At 40.6% G+C, this 27534-nt stretch overlaps 1 protein-coding gene across 1 annotated transcript in view; it reads right to left on the bottom strand.

Annotated features, from left to right (window-relative positions):
* The window catches only part of ube2h (ubiquitin-conjugating enzyme E2H (UBC8 homolog, yeast)), a 124291-nt gene that overhangs the window by 26404 nt on the left and 70353 nt on the right, over window positions 1-27534 (bottom strand). Inside the window, exons 2-3 of the mRNA XM_080207632.1 lie at window positions 24374-24450; window positions 11315-11389 (exon numbers count right to left, since the gene is read on the bottom strand). Coding sequence (XP_080063758.1) covers window positions 11315-11389; window positions 24374-24450 — 152 coding nt within the window. The remainder of the gene's footprint in view (window positions 1-11314; window positions 11390-24373; window positions 24451-27534) is intronic.

The following is a 27534-nucleotide window of genomic DNA, read 5'->3' as shown; positions in this document are numbered from 1 at the left end:
TTCAAAACAAATAATAAAACAGCTCTTTAAATCCATCACTACGAAACGCACAATTCCATCCATCAAGCTAACAATGGTATGTCACCAAGTTGAGATGGCACTCCAGCTGAAATACTCGAACATAGCAGTCCAACCATGAGACAGCACATCAGAATCTAATAGTTCTGGGATGGAGTGATGCTTCCAGTTCAAGAATAAGTCTGTCACACAAAGACAGGTTAAACGCCCTGTTGGTGAAAATAACACCTCACTTTTGCCTACTGCGAGGATCATTTAGGTCCATTTGAGCAACAGCCTTCAAGAGGTCCAAAAAGGTTTTTGATGCAAATTAAAAATTGTGGACTGGGAGACCAATTCAGGAAAATTAAAGTTAGAACAAAACCTGTTCATGAATACCCTCAATATGACGACTACTCTTAATATTATGCAGGCAAGAGCCGTGAAAGATTTTGACAAGTTGAATTGTTGAGAATTAATGGTTACATGATAGCATTTTGAGGGACAGGTCACCAAACAAGGGTGACTCTGGATATTCACTTTATTTGGCCTCTTCCATATGAGAGCATGGTATCAGGCCAGAAGGGAAATGTGCAATTTAGGACAGTAGAAATTATGAGAGTTAACAACCATAAGAAAAAGTTTAAATGTAAGCTAGCAATCTGAAGGCCATTAACTAAAAATGCATTGCTTCGCAACTGAAATCTTTGCGGTCCTTTCTCAGTTATGAAACAGCTGTATGAGCAGTTGGGACGGCATTAGGGTAACGGCACTGAACTCTATCCAGGGGCCCAGACTCTTGGACGAGTTCAAATCCCACCACGGTGGAATTTAAATTCACTGAAATGTGGAATTGAAAGCTAGCATCCATAACGATGACCATGAACCTACTATCTTTTGTCATAAATACCTATCTGGTTCACTGATGTTCTGTAGGGAAGGAAATCTGCCGTCCTTACTTAGTCTGGCCAACATGTGACTCCAGACCCACAGTAATGTAGTCTTAACTGCTCTGGAGAGCAATTCAGGATAGGTAACAAATGCTGCCCTTGCCAGCGAAATCTACATCCCATGAACAATTTTTTTCCAAAAAGTGTACCCACAGTGAGGAGCATTTTTGAGAAACGAATCCAATCAAAAACCATCAGCAAACATTGTCATCTTCAGCTAAGAACTAGTCAAACTGAAGAATCATTAGTTTCTGCCAGTCCTGTCCTCATCACCTCCACCTTGCACTGAGTTCAGTACTTTGACCGAGAAAGCATCATCGACAAGAGGGATGCTAGCTCAATATTCACTTTTAAGCTTTATTTTCCATTTCAAGGAACATTTGAGAAAAGTTTCCAAATTATGATAAATTTGTATTTAAAACAGTAGAGAATTAACTAGTGCACTAAGTTTATACACTTATGCCACCGGTTTCTCTTCAAATTCAGTTCAGAAAGATGGGATGCTAGTCCCCTCTGCTGCTGATCGCCTGCACCAACCGTTTACACACAGACCCATCTTAATTCATAGGCACACAGTTTTAGCACTGTCTGGTTCAGTTACAATACTCAGGTCAACCATAGGTTTAAACTCATATTAGGGCTGAACACAATCTAAACTGAGATTGGTATGTTGTACAAAGGGAATTTTGCATTGCTCGAGATGATTGCATTTGGATTAAACATCTGGTGGACACTACCTCTAATATTTGAACAGCAGGGTCTCCTTCAGGTCGACAACCCACTCAACTTAATTTACAGAATAACTATTCATTTATGTAGCTCTGTAGTTGACCAAATGGCTGCCATGTTCACCTACAGAATAATGGGACTTCAAAATAATGAACCATACACAAACATTTCAGGAAGTTTGGAATATGGGTGGTGAGACATTTATAAATACATTTGAAATTAAAATTGTCAATAAATCAGACACATGAACAAATTGACCCAGGCGCAACACTGCAATGCTATAATGGTGCAAGGGAGGAAATACTGCATCAAGGTCAGACGAGGTTAAAATGTATTAAAGATGGCAGGACAAGTGCTGTGTTGTCGGTATTCGTGGATTCCAACGTATCTGCAGTCAAAATCTGAGACTTGAAGAGTTCTGCTCAATGATTAAGTTGAAGGCTGAGCTGCAAAAACTGAGATATTGGGAAGTTATCTGAATACTTTGTATCAGAAGGCTGTCGCACAGTTTTAGATTGGTTCTTCTGATTTGCTCTGTGGTCACAGATTGGATGTTGTCATTGCAAGCAAGGCAGGTGAGGGAACCCAGATGGCAGGAACTGGAGCCCTTGTGGTTGTCCAATAGGTTTGAGGTTTTTTTCAGCTTATTTGGATGACAGCAGCGACTGCAGGGCAGATGTACTAATTGAACTGGGCACCATGCTGCAGAAAGCCATTCAAGTGGAGGAAATACAGTGGAGTATAGTGGTAGTAGGGGAGAGAGTTCAGGCGGCTGTGTTGCCTGCCTGGAACCAGAATTCAGGACAACTGCTCTAGGCTGGAGAGAAACTTCATTGGGAGGGGGAGGATCCAGTTGTCATGATTCATGTGGGCAATGTCACTGCAGGACTACAGAAAAGGTTTTGCTGAATGAATATGTGCAACTGACAGCTAAATTAAAAGGCAGAAGCTAATGGGTAATCAACTCTGGATTATTACCTGAGCCATAATTGGCAAAGGGCAAATAGATGAGAGCAGCAAATGCATGGCTCAAAGATGGATGTGGGAGAAATGGGATTCTATTCATGTAGCCGTCGTACTAGTACTGGGAAAGTGGGAGATATACCATTAGGACAGTCAAAACTGTAGACCAGTGTTCTAGCAAACCATAACTAGGGCGAGACAGAGGGATGTAAACTAAATAGTGGGGTGAAGGGCTAGAGATATAGTAAAAGGAACCAAAGTAACGGGAGCACAGCAGCAATTTGGGTAATGACTGCCAGAGTGTGACAGGAAGGGAAGAACATACAATCAAATGTACACCAGCAGATAAGACCAGAAATTGCAAAAAAATGTTTAAACAAGAGTTTAAGGCCCAGTATCTGAACGCACACATTTGTAACCTAAAGGTATGGATTGTTAGCAATTCATGAGATAAATATGTGCTGCTGGATAGCTGAAAGCTGACCAAGGTTGGGAGCCAAATGTCGATGGGTATTTGACACACTAGAAGGACTAGAAGCTAGGAAAAAGTGGTAGGATAGCTCTATTAATGGTAGCATTAGTTCAGTACTGAGAGACAATGTTAGCTTGAAAGGTTAGGATGCAGAATCGGTTTGGGTGGACAAAAATAATAAAACTAAGAGGTCACATTTGAGAACAGTCCATAAATCCTTAAAGTTAGCCACACTGTAGAATACAGCATACATTATGTAATAAGTGAGGCAGTAAGAAAGGTATTGAAATAAGCATGACACACCTGAATCCACATGTAGATTGGGAAAATCAAACTGATTAAGGTAACCTAGAAAATGAGTTCAGTGCATTTTCAGGTTAATTTTTTGTTACAGCAGCATGTTCTAGAGCAAGCCAGAATGCGTGAAGAGGCAGGATTAATCAGTAACCTCACAGCAAAGGAGCATCTAAGTGATTGAATCCTATCATGCCAAATTCAATGTTCAATTTGAAAATAAGTGTGGGTCCATAACTAGTATTTTAAACCCAAGTAAAAGGTGATTAATTATAAGGGCATGAAGGTAAACTGAGAAACAAGGTTAAAAGGTGGAACAGTAGGCTGACACTGGCAGACTTTTAAGAAGCTATTTAATAACTCTAAGTAAAGATTTTTCCCAGTGAGAAAGAAAGGCTCTTTGAAAAAGACAAATCACCCATGGATAAATAAGGAAATCAAGGATAGTATTGAATTGAAAGAAACACTGTATAGATCTGCAAAGATTAATAGGTCAGAGGATTGGACAGACTTGAAAAACTAGCAAACTAAAAAGGTAATAAAGGGACAGAAAGCACAGTATGAGAGAAAGCTAGTTAATAATAAAACACAGATAGTCAGAGCTGCCACAGGTATTTGAATAGGAAAAGAACTGAAGCTAGTGTTGATTCTCCAGTGTGCGTGTCTGGGGGACTGATAATGGAAAACAAAAATTGTGGAGCCGTTGAACTGATATTGTGTCTCTGTCTTCAAGGTAGAAGACTTAGAAAACTTCCCAAAAATAATTGAAAATTAAGGGGTGAAAGGGAGCAATGAGCCTAAAATAATTACCATCACCAGGGAAAAAGTGCTAGGAAAACCATTTGACTTAAAGGTTGGCCAGTTCCCAGGAACAGGCCTGCATCTTATACATCTATTATCTATGCTTATTTCGAGAGTCTTAGTTATAATCTTCCAAAGTTGCTTAGATTCTGGATCTAGTGATTGGAAAATAGCTAACAGAACACCTTTATTCATGAGGGAGGAGGCAGAAAACAAGACTTCGCAGGCCAGTTAGCCTATCAATTGTTATAGGGAACGTGCTAGAATCCATTATTAAGAGGGTTTAAGCCGGATACTTAAGGAATCACGACATGATCAGGCAGCACCAACATGGCTTTGTGGAAGGGAAAGTGTGTTGAATTAATCTATTGAAGTTGTCTGATGAAGTAATATTAAATGTTGATAAACAACAATTAGCAGAGGTGCTGTGTTTGGATGTCCAAAAGCTACTTCATGGGGTGCCACATCAAAAGGTTACAACACAACAGCACATGGTGTACATGTAGGGGGTAACCTATTAGCAGGGATAAAGGATTGGTTAGCTTACTGGAGGCAGAGTAGAGACAAACAACATATTTTTCAGATTACCAAATTATAACCAGTGAAGTGCCAAAGGAGTCAGTGCCAAGTCCTCAACTATTTACAATCTGTATCAATGACTTCAATGAAAGGGCCAAATTTCCCAATGACACCAAGATAGGCAGAAAACTAAGTTGTCAAGTGGAGATGGTAAGTCTGCAAAGGGAGAGAGAACAAATATTTGACAGATGGAGAATGTGGGTAAATGTGAACTTGTCAACTTTAACAGGAAGAATAGAAAAACAGCATACTATTTAAATGGACAGAGATTGCAAAACTCAATGGTACAGAAGGATCTGGATGTCCTGGTACATGAATCAAAGTTAAGGTGCAAGCACAGCAAGTGATTAGAAAGACAAACAGAATGGTATTCATTGCAAGAAGAATGGAATATACAAGTGGAACATAGAACATTACAGCGCAGTACAGGCCCTTTGGCCCTTGATGTTGCACAGACCAGTGGAACCAATCTAAATGACCCTCTAACCTAAACTATTCCAATGTTATCCATATGCCTATCCATTGACCATTTGAACGCCCTTAAAGTTAGCGAGTCCACAACTGCTGCAGGCAGGGCATTCGCCGCCTTTGAGTAAAGAACCTACTTCTGACATCTGTCCTATAATTACCACCCCTTAATTTAAAGCTATGTCCCCTCGTGTTAGCCATCACCATCCGAGGAAAAAGGTCCATCCTATCTAACCCTCTGATCATCTTGTATGCCTCAATTAGGTCACCTCTTAACCATCTCCTCTCTAATGAAGGTAACCTCAAGTCCCTCAGCCTTTCCTCATAAGACCTTCCCACCATACCAGGCAACATCCTGGTAAACCTCCTCTGCACCCATTCCAATGCCTCCACATCCTTCTTATACTGCGGCCACCAGAACTGTACGCAATACTCGAAGTGCGGCCGCACCAGACTTTTGTACAGTTGCAACAAGACCTCACGGCTCCGAAATTCAATCCCTCTACCAATAAAAGCTAACACACCGTATGCCTTCTTAACAACCTTATCAACCTGGGTGCCAACTTTCAGGGATCTATGCATACGTACACCGAGATCTCTGCTCGTCGACACTATCGACAGTCCTCCCATTAGCCCTATATTCTGTACTCCTGCCAAAGTGAATCACCTCACACTTTTCTGCATTAAACTCCATTTGCCACCTCTCAGCCCAGCTCTGCAGCTTATCTATGTCCCTCTGCAAACTGTAACATCCATCCTCACTGTCTACAACTCCTCTGGTTTTGGTGTCGTCAGCAAATTTACTAACCCATCCTTGTACACCCTCATCCAGGTCATTTATAAAAATGACAAACAGCAGTGGCCCCAAAACCGATCCTTGAGGTACACCACTTGTAACTGAACTCCAGGTTGAATATTTCCCATCAACCACCACCCTGTCTTTTATCAGCTAGCCAATGCCTGATCTAAACTGCTAAATCACCCCGAATCCCATGCATCTGCATTTTCTGCAGTAGCCTACCATGGGGAACCTTATCAAATGCTTTGCTAAAATCCATATACACCACATCAACTGCCATACCCTTATCTACCTCTTTGGTCACCTTTTCAAAAAACTCGATAAGGTTTGTGAGGCACGACCTACCCTTCACAAAACCGTGTGACTATCCCTAACCAATTTATTTCTCTCTAGATGATTATAAATCCTAACCCTTATAATTCTTTCCAAAACTTTGCCCACAACAGAAGTAAGGCTCACCGGTCTATAATTCTCAGAAGTGGAGAAGTTTTACTGCAGCAATATAGGTCCTTGGTGAGACTACATCAGGAGTACTTTGATCTCTTTATTTGAAAAGACTTACATTGCTTTAGAAGCAGTTTAGAGAAGGTTCACTTGACTCATTGCTAGGTTGAAGGGGTTATTTTGTGAAGATTGAACAGGTTAGGTCACTAAAGTTTGGAAGAATGAGGGCATGTACAAGATCTTGAGGGGACTGGATAAAGTGGATACCAGGAGGATGTTTCCTTGTGTGGAAACAAGAACTCAGGGACAAGTAAAAGGGGTCTTCTTTTTACGGCTGGTAAGGATAATTTTTTGAATCATTATAGTATGCAATTCTCTTCCCCGGAAGGTATTAGACGCTGTGCCTTGAAATTTATTTAAGCCTGAGTTAGATAGATTTTCCTTGGACAGCGGAATTAAAGGTTGAGGTGCACAACAGGAAAGTGGAGCAAGACCAAACCAGATTGGCTGTGATCAGATTGAGAGTCAAGCAAGCTCAAAGGGCCGAGTGATCCCATCCTGCTCGTAAGTCCTGTATTCCAATCTTTGAAAGAAAGAAAAGGTTGCAATAAATTATATATGATTGTATATGCACATGCATGAAACAATACCTGCAGCATCATCACTGCCAACTTGGAAGAAAAATTGGGTTGCTTCACAATTGCCAAGTATTCAATTTGAACATGTTGTCAGCGGTTCTCCAAACATGCTGTTCGAAATGCCTCAGGAAGCAGCCTTCAATCGTTGCGGGGCTAGCTCATTCTGAACAATTTTGGGTTAAAATTACACAGAGTACTTATTTTTGGAGGGGACTTTTGCATTGAGTAAAAGCTGGTTGGCCTTATCACTTAGATGAAGATCAGAATACATCAAAGTGACTGTAGCTATTACAGTCCTATCACCTCCCCAAATACATAGCTTAACATAGAAACTTGACAGAGGCCAGGCTTGCCTCCAGAACGTACTACAGCTCAACATGCTGGCAGGCAGCACTGTCTGCTTGTACACTCTCCTTGCTGCCAGTTCCAGCCACAATCCAACAGCAAGTGAATTTCAATGGCAAAGTGATCTGAAATCGTATGGATGCAGTCACATGTCAAAGAGTTACTGTAAATGAAATGCCCACATGTAACAATCTAAAGAAAAGCACGAAAATATCTAGCATAAAGCAACATTTGCAGTATCTACTGCATTATACAACTAACACAAACAGGCCATTCAGCCCAGTAGTTATGCTCCACACAAGTCTCTCTCAACATTGTTCCACCTCACTGTATTAAATACAGGTCCAACAATTGCAGTTATCTCCTTCTGTTCATTTTATAAAAGACATTAGCCTCTTTCTTTCTACAAGTGTGCCAATCTGAGCTTGTACTTCCGAACAATTGAAAGCCAATAGGCAAGAATAAAGTTTTGGGTTTTTAAAAAAACCATGAGGACACAAAACAGACTGCTAAATACATCAAAGTTCACTTTTGCTGCTTAATGCTAATTGGCCAATTTAACAATTTAAGGAACAGCTTTGCAGATACCATCTTCTAACATGAGAATATCAGAACAGGGAGATACTATTTCTTGCAGCTCTGGTCTCAGTAACTTCACTTACTACTGAATAGTTAGCAAAACACTTAAAGATAAAGTTGCACATTTGAAGTAGTTTAGTTTGTATTGCCGTGTTAAATGCAAATTTGACAATCATTTTTGTCATTTATTTCGTCAGTTTCATTCTGAATAGTACATTATACCTCAATTGATCACATTAAATCCCTCTAATGCTCTTCTGTAACAAGATTAATCTGTTACCTTCTTTCTTAGCTCCCCTATTGTAGTTAAAGCATGGACCTTAAAGCATTGGTCCAGCCTCAACTAATGTATTGTTCCAATTCTGGGCACAGGACTTTAGGAAGGATGTGAAGGCTTTAGAAGGTGCGTAAAACATTTAAAGAAAAGTTGCAGGGATGAAGAACTTCAGATACGTGGATAAATTAGAGCAGCTGTGGTTGCTCCCCTTAAGATCAAGAGGAGATTTGACACCAATGTATTCAAAAGCATGAGGGGTTTAAACAGCAGAGAGAAGAGACATGCTCCCAGTAGAAGGGTCAAGCATCGGAGGACACCGATTACAGCTGATTGACAGAAAAGCCAAAGACAACATTAAGGAAAAGCATTTTTACACGGCAAATGGTTAGGTTTTGGATTGCATTTCCCAAGATGATGTTGGATCCAGATTCAATCATGGCTTTTAGAAGGGAATGAGCACAAAATGCCAAATATTTCCAGTTTCCATGTCCAGACCTAAAGTTGTGACTCTTATTGGGGTACAGAAATGCAACGACATCTCTCCTTTACCTCTTCCAAATGGACTCTACACCAAGAGCAAGTGACAACTTATTTTACCACAAAGAGCATCCATACTCTAGCTGACACTCGTACAATTCTCAGCGGCACACCATCAGATAAGAGTATGATCATGAGCAGAGAAACTGACCAATCTCCTGTATCTTATCGGGGAACAATCCAGACTGTAGCACTTCCATAACTAGTGAAAGTTAAACCTACGACCTTGGTCTAGTTCAATTACTTCAGGGTGTCATTAATTGAAGAACGGTTTAAACAGAATACATAGTTTTTCCTTAAGTACGCAACTGCATAAGATTTCTCTTTTAGAAAATGGCTAATTTCCCTTTAAAGGCAAAGGAACTTCCTCCCATTGTTCTTTTCTCCAGAACCCTTTACATTTTAGGTTATAATTATGCACATTTTAACTTTGCAAATGGGCCGTGAGTTATAATTTCACTTGCATCTTTCTCATTTCAAACTACCAAAGGATAAATACAATATAACAAGACACCTTACAGCCCACTCTCACATGACATGACACGTTCTGAACATAGATTAACCTTGCTTTGAAAGGCAGCACTGCAATAAACAAGGAGAATAATGGGATCGTACAGCATACAGTGAGGTCAATTAGCCCATCATTAATATCTGAAAACTTATCTGAAACTTTAAAAAGACCGTTGATGGATTACTAGTCTGGGAGGGATGTGGGGCATGATATGTAAATTTTAAACCAAGTGTCAACTGCTAAAATGGTCACATTAGGATTTATTTGAAAAAGCTTGTCATAAGAACATAAGAAATAGGAGCAGGAGTAGGCCATATAGCCCTTTGAGCCTGCCCTGCCATTCAATATGATCATGGCTGATCTGAAGTGGATCAGTTCCACTTTCCCGCTTTCTCCCCATAACCCTTAATTTCCCTATGTATCAGAAACCTATCTACCTGTGACTTAAATATATTCAGCAAGGTAGCCTCCACCACTTCAACAGGCAGAGAATTCCAGAGATTCACCACCCTTTGAGTGAAGAAGTTCCTCCTCAGCACCGATCTAAACTGCAGCCCCCCTCCCCTTATCTTGAGGCTGTGCCCTCTAGTCCTGCTATCCTTTCTAAGTGGGAAGGATCTCTCTACCTCTACCCTATCTATCCCCTTCATTATCTTATATGTCTCTATAAGATCCTCCCTCAGCCTTCTAAACTCCGAGTACAGACCCAGTCTATTCAGTCTCTCTTCAGAGGCTAACCCCCTCATCTCTGGTATCAGCCTAGTGAACCTTTTCTGCACTCCTTCCAAGGCCAATATATCCTTCTGCAAGTGCAGTGACCAAAACTGCACACAGTACTCCAGCTGCGGCCTCACCAGTGCCCTGTACAGTTGCAGCAAGACCTCCCTGCTTTTATATTCTATCCCCGTCGCTATGAAGGCCAACATTCCATTTGCCTTCTTGATCACCTGCTGCACCTGCAGACTGGGTTTTTGCGATTCGCTGTTACATTTGCTGTGCGTTTTGTCAATGAGTGCAAACCTACCTGTGTGTAGATGTTTCTCATTTATACTGGGCTGTGTATCACAGAGTCATAGCTGCTGCTGTGCTGCACGTGAGGCACAGAACAGTATAGTTCCTTACTTCAAACATCAAAGCAGGGCTGAAACAAATTGTTGAGCTGCCCAGGACAGAACATTGCACCACGCTAACAATGTGCTGCTTCACAGCAGGCTCACTGGAAGCATGAGCAACAAGTAGCAGCTAACTGAGAAACCCAAGAAAAACAGCATGACACCAAAATATCATTCAGGAATTGACCTATAATGCACAATTGCTGTATTGTTAGTGGGTGGGCAAAGAAAATGGAGAACTATACAGGAGAAAAATATAGTTGAGGGTGATTCTCAATCCCGCTGTGCTGAATTTTTACCGCAGCAGGCTAGGAGATTTAGGTGGTGCTGGATTGGCGCAATCCATGCTGGACGTCCTGCCCTGAGCTTCCACTGAAAAAGTGTTATTTACTCCAGTTTTATGTGAATCCGACAAGAATTTTTTTTGGAAGAATCGCACCCCCTTGTGCCTCTGTCAACAGCTAGTACTTTAAAACTTGCCATTTGGTAGATGTCAAAACATTACAGTAAATTCAGAACTCAATTCAAAACTCAATTCCTTCGCAAACATAGGGTCAAAATCCTGGGATATCCTCCCTGATGGCCTTGTGGGTCAACCCACAGCATATGAACTGCAATGTTTCAAGCCGGTAGCTCATCGCCAACTTCAAGGGCAACTAGGGATGGACAATAAATCTTGGCTAGCCAGCGACGCTCATGTCCCACGAACAAATAAAACAATTATGCCACCATGGGAATCCTTATATTCCTCTTATACCATTGTATCACTGGTGAAGACCAGCCATTTCAACACAAATTCATAGTTATGCAAATACTTACCTATAGAAGGAGATTTGAATGGATATTTGTCTGGGAGGTCCACTCTAACTTTCCATACACCACCTTCATAGGGAGCTAAAAAATAAAAAAAAACTGAGTGACATTCAGACAAATAGTTAGATAAATAAGACTATAAAATAATTCCTCAAATACACACAAGAACAACATTTATTTTCATGCAATGGAATTTGATTTCAATTAACAAATCTGCAATTTGGAGTCATGAAACTACTCAATCTATGAGAAGGAAAGCTGAGTTAACTTTACCAATGACTCCAAAACAGTAACCCAGATCTTCTTCCTGATGCTCATTGACCTCTTTTGCGCTTCCAGCATCTTTTTAATCTTTAAATAAAGTAATATTTGCACACTGAGCCTTGTTTCTCAAAAATTCTCTCTCATTCAAAGGTGTAGAAACCTTACTCTGGGATGGTTTGGACACACAGTCACTCTACTGGCTGTCAACTATGGGTGCACCCATCCGGGCAAGTGGGAAGTATTCCATCACACTCCAGCAAATAGCTGAAGCATAAAAACTAGGAAGGAGCATTGCTGCCAGGTAGCAGTAGATTGCTCTATTTGGTCATGCTATCTAGGGATGGAAAGGTAAAAATGACAGACTCCTAGTCCAGATTGCTCCACAGCAGTTTCTGCTGAAGTTGCAGCTGTGTAACACAGTGCAAGTGGGAATTGCTCTGTTGCCCTGTGATTAAACAACATCTGGTTCATATTGCCCTTTTGGGAAGAAAACCTATTTTCCTTACTGGACCTACTGTACTTAATTGACTTACTTGGGTCTCCAAGCCAACAGCACGTGGTTAACACACAACTGCTCTCCGAAATGGTCTAAAAAGCAAGCCACTCAGTCCTACAAACTAGTTACAGAAGAGTAAAACTGGATGGACCACCTGGCACTGGCTGCACCAGCAAACAATGGCTCACCCTGCCCGTCAGGCCTTGCAAAGTCCTCCTCACTCACATCTAGGGGCTGGTACCGAAAGTGGGAGAGTTGTGCCACAGACTAGTCAAACAACAGCCTGACAGTCATACTCACCAAATCATTCCTTACAGCCAACGACCCAAACTCAACATCACCACACCAGAGAAGGCAACGCTGATATACAATTGGGAGTCCTCAACATCAAGTCTGGGCTCCATGAAGCTTCATGCAATCAGGTAAAACATTGACAAAGAAACCTCCTGCTACCCTCAACCGATCAATTAGTAGTCCATGTTGAACATACCTTTGAAAAAGCACACAGGGTTGCAATTGCACAATTGTAGTCTGGCTGGGTGAACCTTAATGCTCGGTAGCATTGCAATTGATCAAATTCCCAAGGACATATCAGCTCGACTGGGTCTGTGGCAAGTGCTGAGGGGACCAAGGGAAATAAACTACTTGACTTATTTACCAATCTGCTGGTCACAGATGCACCTGTCCATGTCAATAGAAACAATCATCTCAGTCCTGTAGAGACCAAGTCCCATCTTCACAGAGAGGATACCACCACCACGATGCTAAGTGGGATAGATTGAGAATACATCCAACAATTCATAACTGGTGTCTATTATGCATTGTGGGCCATCAACTGAGGCAAAACAGTATTGGGCCACAATTTGTAACTCACTGTCTGACATATCCTCACGCCAGCACTGCTATCAAGCCAGGGGGTCAACTGTGCTTTAATGGAGGGGGACAGGAGAACAGCCCAGAGGCAGCACCAGGTATACATGAGAGGTGCCACCCTTCCGGTGCCACAACAGATGCATGCAAAAATAGAAGGCACATGATAGACAGCAATCCTACCATCAATCTGCTGACACAGTCAATCACAGATGGTGGAAAATAAAGCAACTAATCAAAGGCGGCTCCAACAATATATCTGCAATGTCAATGACAGGTCCCCCATTATGTCAGTGCAAAAGAAAAAGCTGAAGCATTTACAACCATAAGAGCAAAGTGGATGATGCACTTCAGCTTTCTCCTGAGGTCCCCAGCATCACAAATGCCAGTCTTCAATACGATATCAAGAAATGACTGAATACATAACTACAAACTCGTGAGCCCTGACAACATCCAGATAGCAATGGACAAACTTTTACTGCAGAATTAGCTAAGGCCCCGAGGGTAATAAATCAAATCCAATTCCCACCTGTCAGTATACTCTTGGTCATCAGCAGAATGACAGAAGGCGCCATCAAGCAGTGCTATCAAGTGACACTTGCACAATAACCTCCTGATCACTGATTCTCAATTTGGGCTTTGCAAGTGGCACTTGGCTCTTGACTTCATCATGCCCTTGATCCACATGTAGACAAGAGAACTGACCTCGAGAAGCAACTTGAGCATAACTTCTCTCACCATCAGGGCAGCACTTGATATGATGTGGCATGATGGAGCCCTAACAAAACTAAATTCAATGGAAATTATGGGGAAACTCCCACTGGTTAGTGTCATACCTAGTACAAAAGAATACGGCTGCAACTATTGGCAGCCAATGACCCCAGCCACAAGCTATCGCTGCACAAGTTCCTCAAAGTAACCTTCTGGGCCGAACCATCTTCAACTGTCTCATCAATAACCTTCCCACGATCATAGAGGAGGAATTTGGACGACGATAACAAAGCATCCAATATCCTTTGCGGCAACTCAAATACTGAAGCAGTCCACATCCAAATGCAGAAAGACCCAGACAATATCCAGGCTTGGGCTCACAAGTGACAATTAATATTTGTGTCACACAATCATCACCAATCACGTCTCACAAATTTGACTGAGTTTTTTAAAGGGCTAACCAAAAAGGTAGATGAGGGCAGTGCAGTTATTGCTGTCGACATGGACTTCAGCAAGGCCTTTGATAAGGTACCGCATGGTAGTTTGTTGCATAAAATTAAATCTCAGGGGATCCAGGATGAGGTGGCTAAATGGGTACAAAATTGGTGTGATGACAGAAGCCAGAGGGTGGTTGTAGAGGGTTGTTTTTCAAACCGGAGGCCTGCGATCACTTAGTGTTGGGTCCACTGTTATTTATCATTTATATTAATGATTTGGATAAGAATTTGGGAGGTTAGTAAGTTTGCAGATGGCACCAAGATTGGTGGCATAGTGGACTGTGAAGAAGGTTTACCTCAGATTGCAACAGGGTTTTGATTAATTGGGCTAGTGGGCTAACAAGTGGCAGAGGGAGTTTAATTTAAATAAATGAGAGGTGATGCATTTTGGTAGACTGAACCAGGGCAAGACTTTTTCAGTTAATGGTGGGGCGCTGGGGAGAGTTATAGAACAAAGCGATCCAGGGATACAGGTTCATACCTCCTTGAAAGTGGAGACACAGGTGGACAGAGTGGTAAAGCAAGCATTCGGCATGCTTGGTTTCATTGGTCAGAACATTGAACACAGGATTGGGCATCTTATTGAAGTTGTACAAGACAATGGTAAGGCCACACTTGGAATACTGTGCACAGTTCTGGTCACCCTATTATAGCAAGGATATTAGACTAGACAGAGTGAAGACATTTACTATGATGCTACCAGGGCTTGATGGTTTGAGTTATAAAAGAAGCTGGATAGACTGGGACTTCTTCCTCTGGAGAATAGGAGGCTGAGGGATGATCTTACAGAGGTCTACAAAATAATGAGGGGCATAGATCAGCTAAATAGTCAATATCTTTTCCCAAAGGTAGGGGAGTCTAAAACTGTAGGGCATAGGTTTAAGGTGAGAAGGAAGAAATACAAAAGAGTCCAAAGGGGCAATTTTTTTCAGAGGGTGGTGTCTGGAACAAGTTGCCAGAGGTAGTAGTAGAGGTGAGTACACTTTTGTCTTTTAAAAAGCATTTTGACAGTTATATAGGTAATAAGAGTACAAAGAGATATGGGCCAAATGTGGGCAATTGGGACAGGCTTAGGGATTTAAAAAAAAAGGCAGTAGGGACAAGTTTGGCCCACGGGCCTGTTTCCATGCTGTAAACCTCTGACTCCATAGTTGAGAAACTCTAACAAACTTTCCCTCGAAATTCAATGGCAATACCATTGCTGAAATCCCCACTAACATCTTGTCCTGTTAATGACCAAAAACTGACCTGGTTCAGGCATATAAATATTACAGCTACAAGAGCAAGTCAAGGGCTGGGAACTCTGTCGCAGGTAACTAATCTCCTAACTCCCCAAAAAACAGTGACATTATCCAGGAAGACAATATTAGGAGGGGTACAAGGGTATTAAATTCTTGGAAAAATAAATCTTTTGGAAATGGAACAGAGCTCACAGTTAAGTGGCTGCTTCTTCCATATGTGTGTGGAAGATGAATAGGATGCATAACATCTTCAATAAAGATCAGTTTAAACAACGAATTTCAGTGCCTTGGGTCAGCCCTATTCTGACCTCCTTAAGGTGGTAGTCACCAAGAGCTCATTCAGTTCTAAAAAGTAGAAACTTGTTCTAATCAGTGGAAATAATGCTTGGCTTTCCTAACCAACTCATCAAGGTGGCTTCTTGGCACAAAGTAAAACTTAATAACAGAAATCTGAACAATCACTTCAGAAAGCACAGTCCTGGACACTGACTTCCTAATCACACCCCTCTCCCCAAATTCACCCCCCCACAACCCATGAGTGAAATAGGGAGATAGATCAAAGCCAACCCTCAACAGCTGGACAACAAGTACTACATTTTTTTTTAAGCTGTCAACAGCACTGAACAAGTTGAACAAAACAGACGCAAGCAATTTTATATTCAAGGTATTTTTACCAACTGCTACCAAACACATTATGCAACATTAAAATGCTGGAGATGTAATACTTATGGGTCAAAATTTTCACATCTTATGCTGTGCAGATCTTAAGTTATCACATACCTATGTAGGGGAAAGAAAAAGTGAAAAAGTAAAAACAAAACAAATTTAAAGTCTTGTTTGAATCCATGGAGCCAGAATCAACCCATTTGTTTTCAATTCCCATTGGTCTTGTCCCCTGTTGGACGGTGCTTGCTTCTCAGAGTATAGAATTACAGAATAATTAGAGCACAGAGGCCAAACTGTCCACGCTATATGTATGTGCAAGAGCAGCTCACCAAATCAAACTCCCCTACAAGTTTTCATTTTAATTATCCAATGCCCTCAGTTGGATTACCTCACTCTTGGGTGGTACTTTTCAAATCTAAACCACGAGCTTTGTACAAAAGATTTTTCTTGATGTCACCATTGCTCATTTTGCCAATTACTTAAAACCAGTAATTTTCAATCTTTCAGCCATCTAGAAGAGTTTCTCCCTAGCTACACGGCTCAGACCTCACGATTTGGAAAATTTATAAATTGTTCAAAAAAAAAAAGGATGCTCTGTAGCACTGCATCCAAGTGACTACTATTCAAGCAGGAGGTGCATTTTGAGGGGGTGGGAGGAGAGACCACAGCAGCCAAATCAAATCCTATCCTCACTCATTTCCAGCAGGATCACTGAAGTAGTCCAGAATAGGAACGTTTCAGGCTTTTCCTTCACAACATCAAGGTATAGAACACAATTGTGCTCTGAGCACTGCTCTGGGGCCAACTACTCAATTAGTGCATTTCTGGTCCACCGGATAAATGTGAGGTGATGCATTTTGGCAGGAATAATGTAGGGGGGAGTTATATGATAAAGGGTAAGCCTATAACGAGTATAGAAACGCAGCAGGACCTGGGGGTGCAAGTGCACAAGTCTTTGAAGGTGGCAGTACAAGTGGAGAAGGCTGTGAAGAAAGCTTATGGTATGTTAGCCTTTATAGGAAGGGGTATAGAGTATAAGAGCTGGAGTCTGATGTTGCAGTTGTATAGGACGTTGGTTAGGCCGCACTTGAAGTACTGCGTCCAGTTCTGGTCGCCTTACTACCAGAAGGACGTGGAGACTTTGGAGAGAGAGTGCAGAGGAGCTTTATCAGGATGTTGCCTGGTATGGAAGGACTGGGTTACGAGCAAATTGGGGCTGTTTTCCCTTGCAAGATGTCGACTGAGGGGGGACCTAATAGAGGTATATAAGATTATGAAGGGTATAAATAGAGTAAACAGAGGTAAGCTATTTCCTATGTTAGGAGCGCACAGTACGAGGGGCCACGGGCTTAGGGTGAGGGGGGAAGAGGTATAACACGGATATTAGAGGGAGGTTTTTCACACAGAGGGTAGTGGGGGTATGGAATGCTCTGCCAAGCAAGGTGGTGGAGGCAGGCATGCTGGATTTGTTTAAGAGTTACTTAGGCAGGCATATGAGTGGGATGGAGATGGAAGGATATAGGAGACTGTTTTTAATAAGGTTCATTAGCATTGGGACGTCCCTGGTAATGTATAAGGATGAGGAATGATACTAATGTTTTTCTCTTTTAATCCACAGGTTTTAAGTCAGTCCGCCTTGTTGTCCAACGAGGGGCATACACGCGATGGGTCGTACTAGGGCTGCTCTTGGATGTTCGAGAGTAGCCTGGTGCTTCATGTCGTTAGTGTGTGCTTAAACTGGACCAGATGTTGGGCAACACGACAGCTCAGTGACTATCACTGTTTGCTGTGCAGACACATGGAGTTGGGCCAGTGTCTGTGGGAGTTTGCGCGTTCTCCCCGTGCTTGCGTGGGTTTTCTCCAGGTGCTCCGGTTTCCTCCGACACCCCAAAGATGTGCTTTTAGGCTGACTGGAGGTAATAAATTGTCCCTAAATTAGTTTCCCACAATGTGGAATGCCATAATCATAGATAAGGGTCATGGGTGGAGGGGGAACTGGTAATGGTAAAATGGCAGCACAGGCTCGTTGGACCGAAGGGCCTGTTTCCTGGGCTGTTTTTGTTCTTTGTACACTCTGGTAAACCCATAGGGAGTCAGGAATTTTCCAGCTCAATGTGAAATACTGTTACAGACATATTCACTGTTGCATTAGTGAGATTCAACATTAAAAGTCTTCACTGCATATAAATGGCCTATTTAACCGCAGTTTATGGTTCAATATTTTTCAGATTGGGTTCCATGATTCAAATGCAACTTCTGATTATTACCAATTAGTACAGATATGCAAGCAAAGCCATCTAGTCTTTTACTATTCACGTCTAACCATTAGAGATGGTTAATTCTAGGAACCGATGCACATACTCTTCCCTCTTTGTCACACTGACATTTATTTAGATTTGATTCCAGGAGACTAGTATCAATGAACTGGTTCTTGGCATTTGCACTACCAAAAAGTTGCTTCTTTAACACACATCCTTGGAAAAGTCTCCACAATTCTATTCTCCTCAATAAGGAAGTTGGATTTGGTGCAAATTCAGGAGCTGGGTCATGGACACCAATATCCAAAATCTGACCAGAACAAGTCGGAGAGGAATGATGAGGGGAAAGAGGCAGCCCTGGATTAGAATAACTGCCTGGATCAGGTCTTAAAACAATAAAAGTCAGCAAAGAATGGTTGATGTCTCTTCTCCCTTACTACTTCTTCAATTTAATAAAATGTAAAATGAAAAAATACATCAACACCACTTAAATGCCAGAGCTAAATCCCAACACTGGCTCAGTGTTAACCACTGACAAAAACCTTGTTGCAAAGTTGGCAAATTGGGGGCACAGATTGTTCCAAAGTCCACAACAATAATGATTCTTTGTTTGAATGTGATCCAAACTACCCAGAGACCCTCAGCTCCTCTGTGCAATCAGCCATATTTGATGGGTGACATACTCAGAATACAAGTATTTGGTTAACTTTATTCATTTGGAGGACAATAAGGAAAACAGTGAGATCAATGGTACTTTTCCCACGTTGTTGGCCATTAGCATTTTTTAGTCTTTGATAACTATAACCAAAGATCAGAAGACCTTTCAAAAAGAAGTGTTCCAATGATGTTGGAAGAATAGTGAAAATTTAAATGTTGTTGCAGGTGTACGCACTGATTTTTCAAATGGTTACAAACCTACATTGAAGCCATCTTTTAGAACTAACAGACCCCAAGAATACTTCATAATTCATTAATGAAACTACAAATCATTCATGTCTATGGCAGATTTAGTCAATCAAGGTGTGCTTCAGCAGTGAAACAAATGAGCACAATCGAAAGTGTGATACAGATGAAACAGTGTTGGCGGCATAAATAATAATTGAAGAAAACCAATGTTGTAACAGACATGTTGAAATGAAAGGTACTCAGCAACAGCAAGGAGGAAATAAATTTAAATTAAAGCAATATAATTCCTTCTATTACCAAAATCAATTATGGAGTTTTTTTTCAGACATGAATATATACAGCTACATACAAATAAAAATGTGCAATTTTCAATAGTGGATTTCATTTATACTAGTGTACTTCCAAGAGCAATATTTCAATTTTTGATTTTAGATAATTCTTTGTGAAAGGGTTCCATGTTAAATCCATGGATGTTAAACTTAAATCCAGTAAATCAAAAAGGATCCAATGCAGCTTGAGAATTTGCTTTCCCTAATCCTTGCACTTCACAGCAGTTTGATTTACTTTTTTTGTATTATAATTCAATTTTAACAGCAATGTTTGGAAGTCAATCCTGCTCATCACATTAATTGCCTCCGTCAAGACTATGGTTTAGCACTGGAAGTGTGCTGCAAATTCAGGCATTTTGGATCAAACATGGCAGGTGACTGCCCATAACAAGGTCTCTGCTGCATCTAACCCACATCACCATATCTTGGACCTTCTTGTAGGTAACATAACTTTTTGAAGACAAGTGCAAGCAAATGTTTCAGTTGCTCATTTTAAAATTGCTGTTGCAATCCCAGTTAGTGTTAACCTGGTTCAGGAGGTCTTAACATGGTACTTTTTTAGGAAAACGTGGAGGAACAGTCATTGGGATGTCAATTAGTTTAAACAAGAAAACAATTAAAAATGAAAAGTTTGGTTCGAGTTCAATACTCCTTCACTCTCCCTTATTTTCACATTTTAAGGATAACACCCCATTTTGAAACTGTATGTTATACTTATATTGTTTCAAATGGCAGATGTCACTCAAAACCACTCTTCTATGGATTTCTCCTTAAATTCCCCCCACAAATGATTCTCGCATTAAAGTTTCCAAACTCCATTTTCTGAAAGAGACAAAATCTTATTCGAAACAATGCCATTTCATCAGCTGTTTTCATCAACAATCCATCTCTCCATAGTTTTCCAACTATCTTTCAAACAAAGCTTCATCTCCACTGTTTTAACAAGGTCTTCCTTTCTGGATTCCTTTATTGTGAATGCTTTTACACAAAGTTGGAGATCCAGCCATCAACTGCTCCACAATTATTTCAAGTAACATCTCAAAGTGTACAAGATATCACAAATCTTAGATTCATTCCAGATATCTTTCTGGCTTCTCCCTAACCAACTCCTACTCAGCTGTTTGTCTTCACTGGTCAGTACCCTGTTCTAGCTCGTTTCCTGTTCTTTTAATTTCAGGCTTCCTGGAAACTTCTCCATTTCTCTCCCTTCTTTAACCAGCCATTCTTTCCATTTCTGGCATTTGCTTCGTTGCCCTTACTCCATTGCATTGATTTTTTTTCTGGCAGCTCAGAGAGATGTGCTCTCTCTCCCTGAAAAGCTCTGACTCCTCTGAAAAACTGAACTCAAAACATTTCCCAAAGACCCCTTTCACTGCTAAGCAACATTTCTTTTTTCTCCAAACATGTTTATTTTACACAACAAGCACAACAGAAACAGTAGAACTAAAACCAAAACCCCCTTATGTACAAAACACCTTTAACGTGAATCCAACACGACTTCTATCTTAGCTCAAAAACACTAAATTAAACCCACTTAAACATGCACCTAATTTCCAATATTTAACAATACAAAGAGCTTATTTACTCTATTTTCCTGATATTGCTGTATTGATATTTTTACCTTTTACCGTAGCAGATTTTACCATCTTTTTAAAATCCAAAATAAAAATAAACAAAACCAAAAATCATAAGGTTCAATGCCAAGTATAAGGAATACCATATGGGGGGGGGGGGGGGGGAGAGAGAGAGAGAGAGAGAGAGAGAGAGAGAGAGAGAGAGAGAGAGAGAGAGAGAGAGAGAGAGAGAGGTGTTGATGATCATCAAGTTTAATTTAATTAAGAGTTTAAATGGATGGCACGTCGGCACAGTGGTTAGCACTGCTGCCTTATCATAAGGGGCCCAGGTTCAATTCCAGCCTCAGGTCACTGTGTGGAGTCTGCATATTCTCCCAGTGTCTGCTTGGGTTTCTTCCGTGTGTTCCAGTTTCCTCCCACAGTCCAAAATGTGCAGGTTAGATTGATTGGCCAAGCTGAATTGTCGCTTGTATCAAGGAAATTCAATACTTGGGGTTACGATGTTAAGGCCTGGATGGAATTATCAGTCATGATGTGGAGATGCCGGCGTTGGACTGGGGTAAGCACAGTAAAAAGTCTGACAACACCAGGTTTAAGTCCAACTGATTTATTTGATCGTAAACTCACAAGCTTTCGAGGTTTGCCTCTGTCAGGTGAGTGGAGAGTACTGGCCTCAAGACAGTTTTGCTGTTATATGCTCTGAGGCCAGTACTCTCCATTCACCTGACAAAGGCAAATCTCAAAAGCTTGAGTTTACTATCAAATAAATTGGTTGGACTTAAACCTGGTGTTGTCAGACTTCTTACTGGAATTATCAGTGCAGACTCAACGGGCCAAATGGCCTCCTTCTGCACTGGAGGGATTCGATTAATTGTAAATTCATAATAAAACAGGCAAAGCTTTGAAAGGATAAGTATTCTCAAGCTTGCAAGTGCATCAGTATATATTTGAGTGCAACAAAAGGGCTCAACCAGCATTCACAGATTGTCTCTGCTTTTCTCATTAATTTTCTCTCACTGTGGGGGCATTAACTCCTTACTTTTTCATGGGTGTCAGTCATTCACAATACGAAATCCATGAGGGTACTCGATGCCCAAACCTGCAAGAATATTGACTTCATGGGATATGGCTGAGCCAGTTCAGATCATTTCCTGACATGCATGTTAAGAGGGGGACAAATAAAGATGGGAGGGGGGAGTGGAAACTTTGGACAATTTTGCTCTAATTTGGAGTATAATTTTAGGATCTAGAATACAACCTCAGATGAGGTCACCAAACATAGCATGAACAAAGGACAGCATCAGTCCTTTGTGATCCATCTAGCAGGTTCACACTGCCTGAGAAACTTACAAATCCATTATGCAGCTAAGTCTGTTTCCTGGTCGTTGGCTAAGTCCAAGACAAAACCATAAATGGTTAGCAAAATAAGCAAAAGAAATTATCCCCAGAACTAAAGGAAAGGTGCCTTGCATAAGAATTACATCAAGTACTGTAGGTTCAATATTACCCTAATATATGTAATTTAAAGAAACTGTTTTACTTTCTCTTTCTGGTGCATGAGCCAGTTTCCTGATGTGCAAAATATAGTTAGCAGCATAGGATCATTTTCAGTCCTGCAAACTTCTTGCAAGATCAGAAAACAATCTTACTGTTTGCTTTATGCAAGTAACATGAAAAACAGAGCAATAAATATATGAATTTCTCGATGGTATCATTCCAACTACTTCCTCCGTCAACAGATTCTCTTACTTAAAATCAGCAATTCCATCCACATTACATCACACACTCACAGCAGACCACTGATACTTCATTCAAAGAAGAATTCATTATTGCTGATCAGCACCATAGTTGAGCCTCATCCTCTCACCCAGTACATGTGCATATCCAGTACAGTCACAGGGTCAGCAATTAGCAACAGATTATGCCTCCCTTCTTATTGAATTTAGCGGCCTCAAGGTTGAGTGAGATTCCCTCATTGTTGCCTTGGCTGATGCTTATTAACTCACTAGTGACCAAGGTCAAGCCTGGGACCTCCTTGGTCTGTATGGTGTATTAATTTACCATGCATTAATATTTATCCACTGACACAGAAGGCAGCCAAAGACTTGTTCTAAGACAAGGACTTAAAGTTCATCGATAAAATTATCAACTGTGCTGGGTAAATAAATCTTTCACCATTAAAGGTTGAAGTCTCTCTGAAGCAACAAATCAAGCAAATACATCACACTTCAAAATGGACATAAGCCATCCCCAGGCCAAGAAGGTTAATAATCATAGGATATCAAGCCACAAAGACAGGATAAGCCACTGTTTCAAACCCCTGCTCGCCCTTAGTTAGCTGACTTCAACCAAAGCATGTAGGAACAATACAATTGATCTCAAGTGTTCCTTGTGTAAGGACAAAATAGGATATTGTCAAGATTCTTGGCCCTGATTAATGTCCAGTACATAACACGGGACAGTGCAGGGTGGATTTTAATTTGACAAAAGTCCAACTTGACCGTAACACCCACACCTGAGAAGGTTGAGGTTCATGTGTTAGAATGGTCACTTTGGTAAGTGACTGGAGAGAGCTTAATTTTGCTTAAATTACATCCCAGCCAGAGGTCTTCATGGTGCTAAGACAAACTAACAGAAAAAGTCATGCCTTCATCCAAGATCTGAAAATGCAACTTCTAATAGAAGAGACAGCAAGCTGACAAACTTGTACCAAAATCAACACATTTTGATTAAAAAGAAATATCAGAAGTCTCAACTCACCTCAAGCATGTGGTGTAAAGTAACTGAACTCACAGTGGAATTGCACAATGCCGTTAAAAATCACTCAAATTGGGGAGTTACATGCTGTCTTATCCCTTAGCCCAATAATTGCGAGGCATGGACTTCTCAAAACATTCTTGTTCAAGTTTAACTGAACTGTAGATAGCACTATTGCAGCATGGAGGCACAGTGATTAGCACTGCTGCCTCACAGCCAGGGACCTGGGTTCTACTCCCAGCTTGGGTCACTGTCTGTGTGGAATTCCTCAGTGCTTTGGTTTCTTCCCACAGTCCCAAAGATGTGCTCATTAGATGCTTTGGCCATGCTAAATTCTCCTTCAGTGTAACCCGAACAGGCGCTGGAGTGTGGGCAAAGGGATTTTCACAGTAACTTCACTGCAATGGTAACATGAGCCTATTTGCAACACTGATAAATAAATTTAAACTTACATGGACAGCAGCAATGAACAAATGGGAGACATTGGTCAACTTACTTCCTTGTGGTCCATAAAACTTGACTACAAATTCGTTCAAACCACCCAGTATGGTTACTTCATGTTTGCTTTCAATTCTGGAAGGGAAAAGTGTCAAGGAAAACACCTGAAACAAAACGTATATACAATTTCAAAGAAATCAATGCAGGAGCTCAGCTGAATTAACTAGTTTTATTTTAATATACATGCGATATATTGTACTGGGTTCTGAGCGGAATGTGATCTATCAAAGTACAGCAAAATGTTGGGAATCTCAAATACTATCAAGATAGCTTCTTCAAAGTTTAGGATGAATTAGTCTTATTCCAAACTATATTTTGTTACAACAGCACATTATAACCAAAGAACCTAGTTAAAGTTAAATCAGGAATAAAAGTAGGAAACCGGGTAGACAACCCAAAATCAAAGACGACTATGGATACAACAAAGTACATCCTAACCAGTCAACCTGGAGATTGGTGCAAAATTGAGACATTTGCCTTACATCACCACAAGTCACCAAGTTACACCTTACCGCCAATGTTCTTGACTCCTCCATCACCATTTCTCAGTATGTTTGGTCTCACCACATAGGCAGCATTATTGGGAGGGAATGGCCCTGCAAGCCCTCAGCATTGACTCAGGTCCCCAAAAAAGTCTTGTGGCATCAGCCCAAACATGGGCAAATGAATCTCCTGCTGATTATCAGCAACCATCCTCCTGCAGTTCAGTGGTCCAAGTTGAAAACTACCCAGTATACAGATGGTCTTATTCAGACATCTCCCAGAAGACTGTACCAGCAGTTCAGCAATTCACAACCCAAAAATTGTCCCGCCATTCAGAAAAAAGATCCACTCTGGGAAAATTCAACCTAATACCTTCAATCTTCCCAATAGTTAGATTTTGACATGTACCATTACTTGACTCCCACTATTGTAGTAAAATGTGCAGGATTTCCAATACATTGCACTAAATACAATAACTTGGAATTATCTCTGCTAATGCACATAAAATTCCTTAGTTAACTGAAAACTACAATCCACAAAGTTGAAACTTGCTTCTCATACCTCCTCTTTAGAGCTCATGAAGTGCCTTTGCAGCCTTATGTTGATATCAAAGATAAAACCACAGTTCTCTTCAACAAACATCAGGAGTGAAAACCATGCAACATTTATAAATCCTCTGGAGACTGCAGCAGCATTCTTGAATGGACTGCCTTATGGAGTACAATAACTTCCACATAGTCAGTCTCAAATTAGAGAGAAATAACCAACAAGTCACTGTTTCAAGGACTCCCAGCAGGCACTTTTGGTAGTGGATATAGTTTGAAAGTGAAGGAATATTGAAGGGTACAATGCTTGAGAACACTGGATTATATTAAAGAAAAATGCAGTTGAATTTGGTTGTTGTAACCTATTAGATAAGTAAAAGGGGATCGTAAAAGGGTACTTGTTTATACAGTAACCAGCGTCATTTCATTGGTGCCCAGCTTTGTCTGAAGATTTCAGCAGTTTTTTTTTTACTGACCTTGTTTTAAAAATACCACTCGTCTATTCTGCTACCAGCTACTCTCCTTGAAAAATGAAGAATTTTGCCATCTAGATAACACACATTTCATGAAATTTTTGTTACCGACATGGAATTGGTTATGAATGGACTTGTGCACTTTTGACCAAATTTAAAGCTTTGGGAGATCATTGGTGCAAGTGCAGACCCAGCAATAAATGTAGGCACTTGTTTTATTACAAAGTGCATTACAAGTGTCAGTGTCCTATAATCACAGTTCAGCTGGGGCATTCAATATTTTTCTGCCCATATCCTTTGTAAGCTTTTTTTAAATTTAAATCCCCTTTGCTTATTCTTAACATAGTGCACTAAGTCTGGTCACTGGTATCCTAACTAAACAGCATAACCATTTCCTTTTTTTCTAAGCTTACCTTGAAAACAATAACTTAGTATCATGTTCTCTGAAAGTTATCAGTTCACAAGCCTCCCAAGACACTGGAGATAAATACAAAATCCAGAAAGGACAGAAAATAAGAGTATTCAGCTAACTCAAGCTGCAGCATTCTGAAGATTCTGTTTCAATGAAAATGTTGACAACGAATCTAAGAAAAATGAACAGGAGCCAATGCAGTTCCACAAGTCTACTTTGTCATTCAATAAAACAGATTACCTTCTGCTTCAATTCCACTTTCCTTATCGATCCTCAGATCCCTTAATTCCCTTGGTAAACAAATATATTGATCCTTTCTTAAATAGGCTAAACTGAACAGCAACAACTGATGGGAGATAAAAGAATTTCAAGATCCAAAATCCTGAGTCAAGAAATTTCTTACACTGCCCAAGGTAGGAGAAACCAAAGTCCAAGATACAGTTCTAGTTCTAGACTGTTCAGTTAGAGAAGACAGCCTCTCAGCACCTCTCCTGTCAAGCATGCTGAAGAATTTTATATATTTTCATGTGATCACTTCTCATTCTTTTAAATTTCAGAGAATACAGGTTCACTCTGCTTGTTTTTGTTCATGGGTTGTCCCATAGAGTCTCTGTCTAGGAACTGATCCAATGGTACAATGCAGAAGAATCTTAGATTGGGGAAATATGGACCAATGTAATAATGCAGACTTTGTATATCTACATGACATGGGAAATGGAAAGTTGCCTATGTGGCACAGTCCATGACTGTAACGTAAGCATCTTCAATGTCATTTCCTCAGGACACTAAGCAAGGATATAACATGGTCTGTCAGGGTGAGGAACAGAAAACAATCAATTGGTCGCTTAACTCTTTCAAACAGCAGATGATCAGCCACGTGCAAGGCCTTCAGATATTGACTAGTTGCTTCTCATTCAATTGTGTTAATCTGCTGTAAGTACAAGGTCTTAAAACAAAACCACCTACACAAAAATTAAACAATGCTTTCATTAAAGTTTAAGTTGTACAAGTTAACAGTCCCAACAAGATGTCCCTTTGCATTTATCAGATAGCCTGACCATGTTGTAAATACCATGAACACATGATCTTGCATGTAAATTCACAGCCTTATGATACTGTATTGGGAAAAAAGCATTTTTGATTTGATACAAGCCTTCCCTGATCAAACTGTACTTCTGATTTGATTTGTCACTTAAGATGCTGTGAAAAATATTGTTTCTTGCACACTATACAGACAAAACATACT

The sequence above is a fragment of the Carcharhinus amblyrhynchos genome, chromosome 19, assembly GCF_965287045.1.
Source record: "Carcharhinus amblyrhynchos chromosome 19, sCarAmb.v2.hapA, whole genome shotgun sequence".
Lineage (NCBI taxonomy): Eukaryota > Metazoa > Chordata > Chondrichthyes > Carcharhiniformes > Carcharhinidae > Carcharhinus > Carcharhinus amblyrhynchos.
This window is presented reverse-complemented; position numbering and strand designations above follow the sequence as displayed.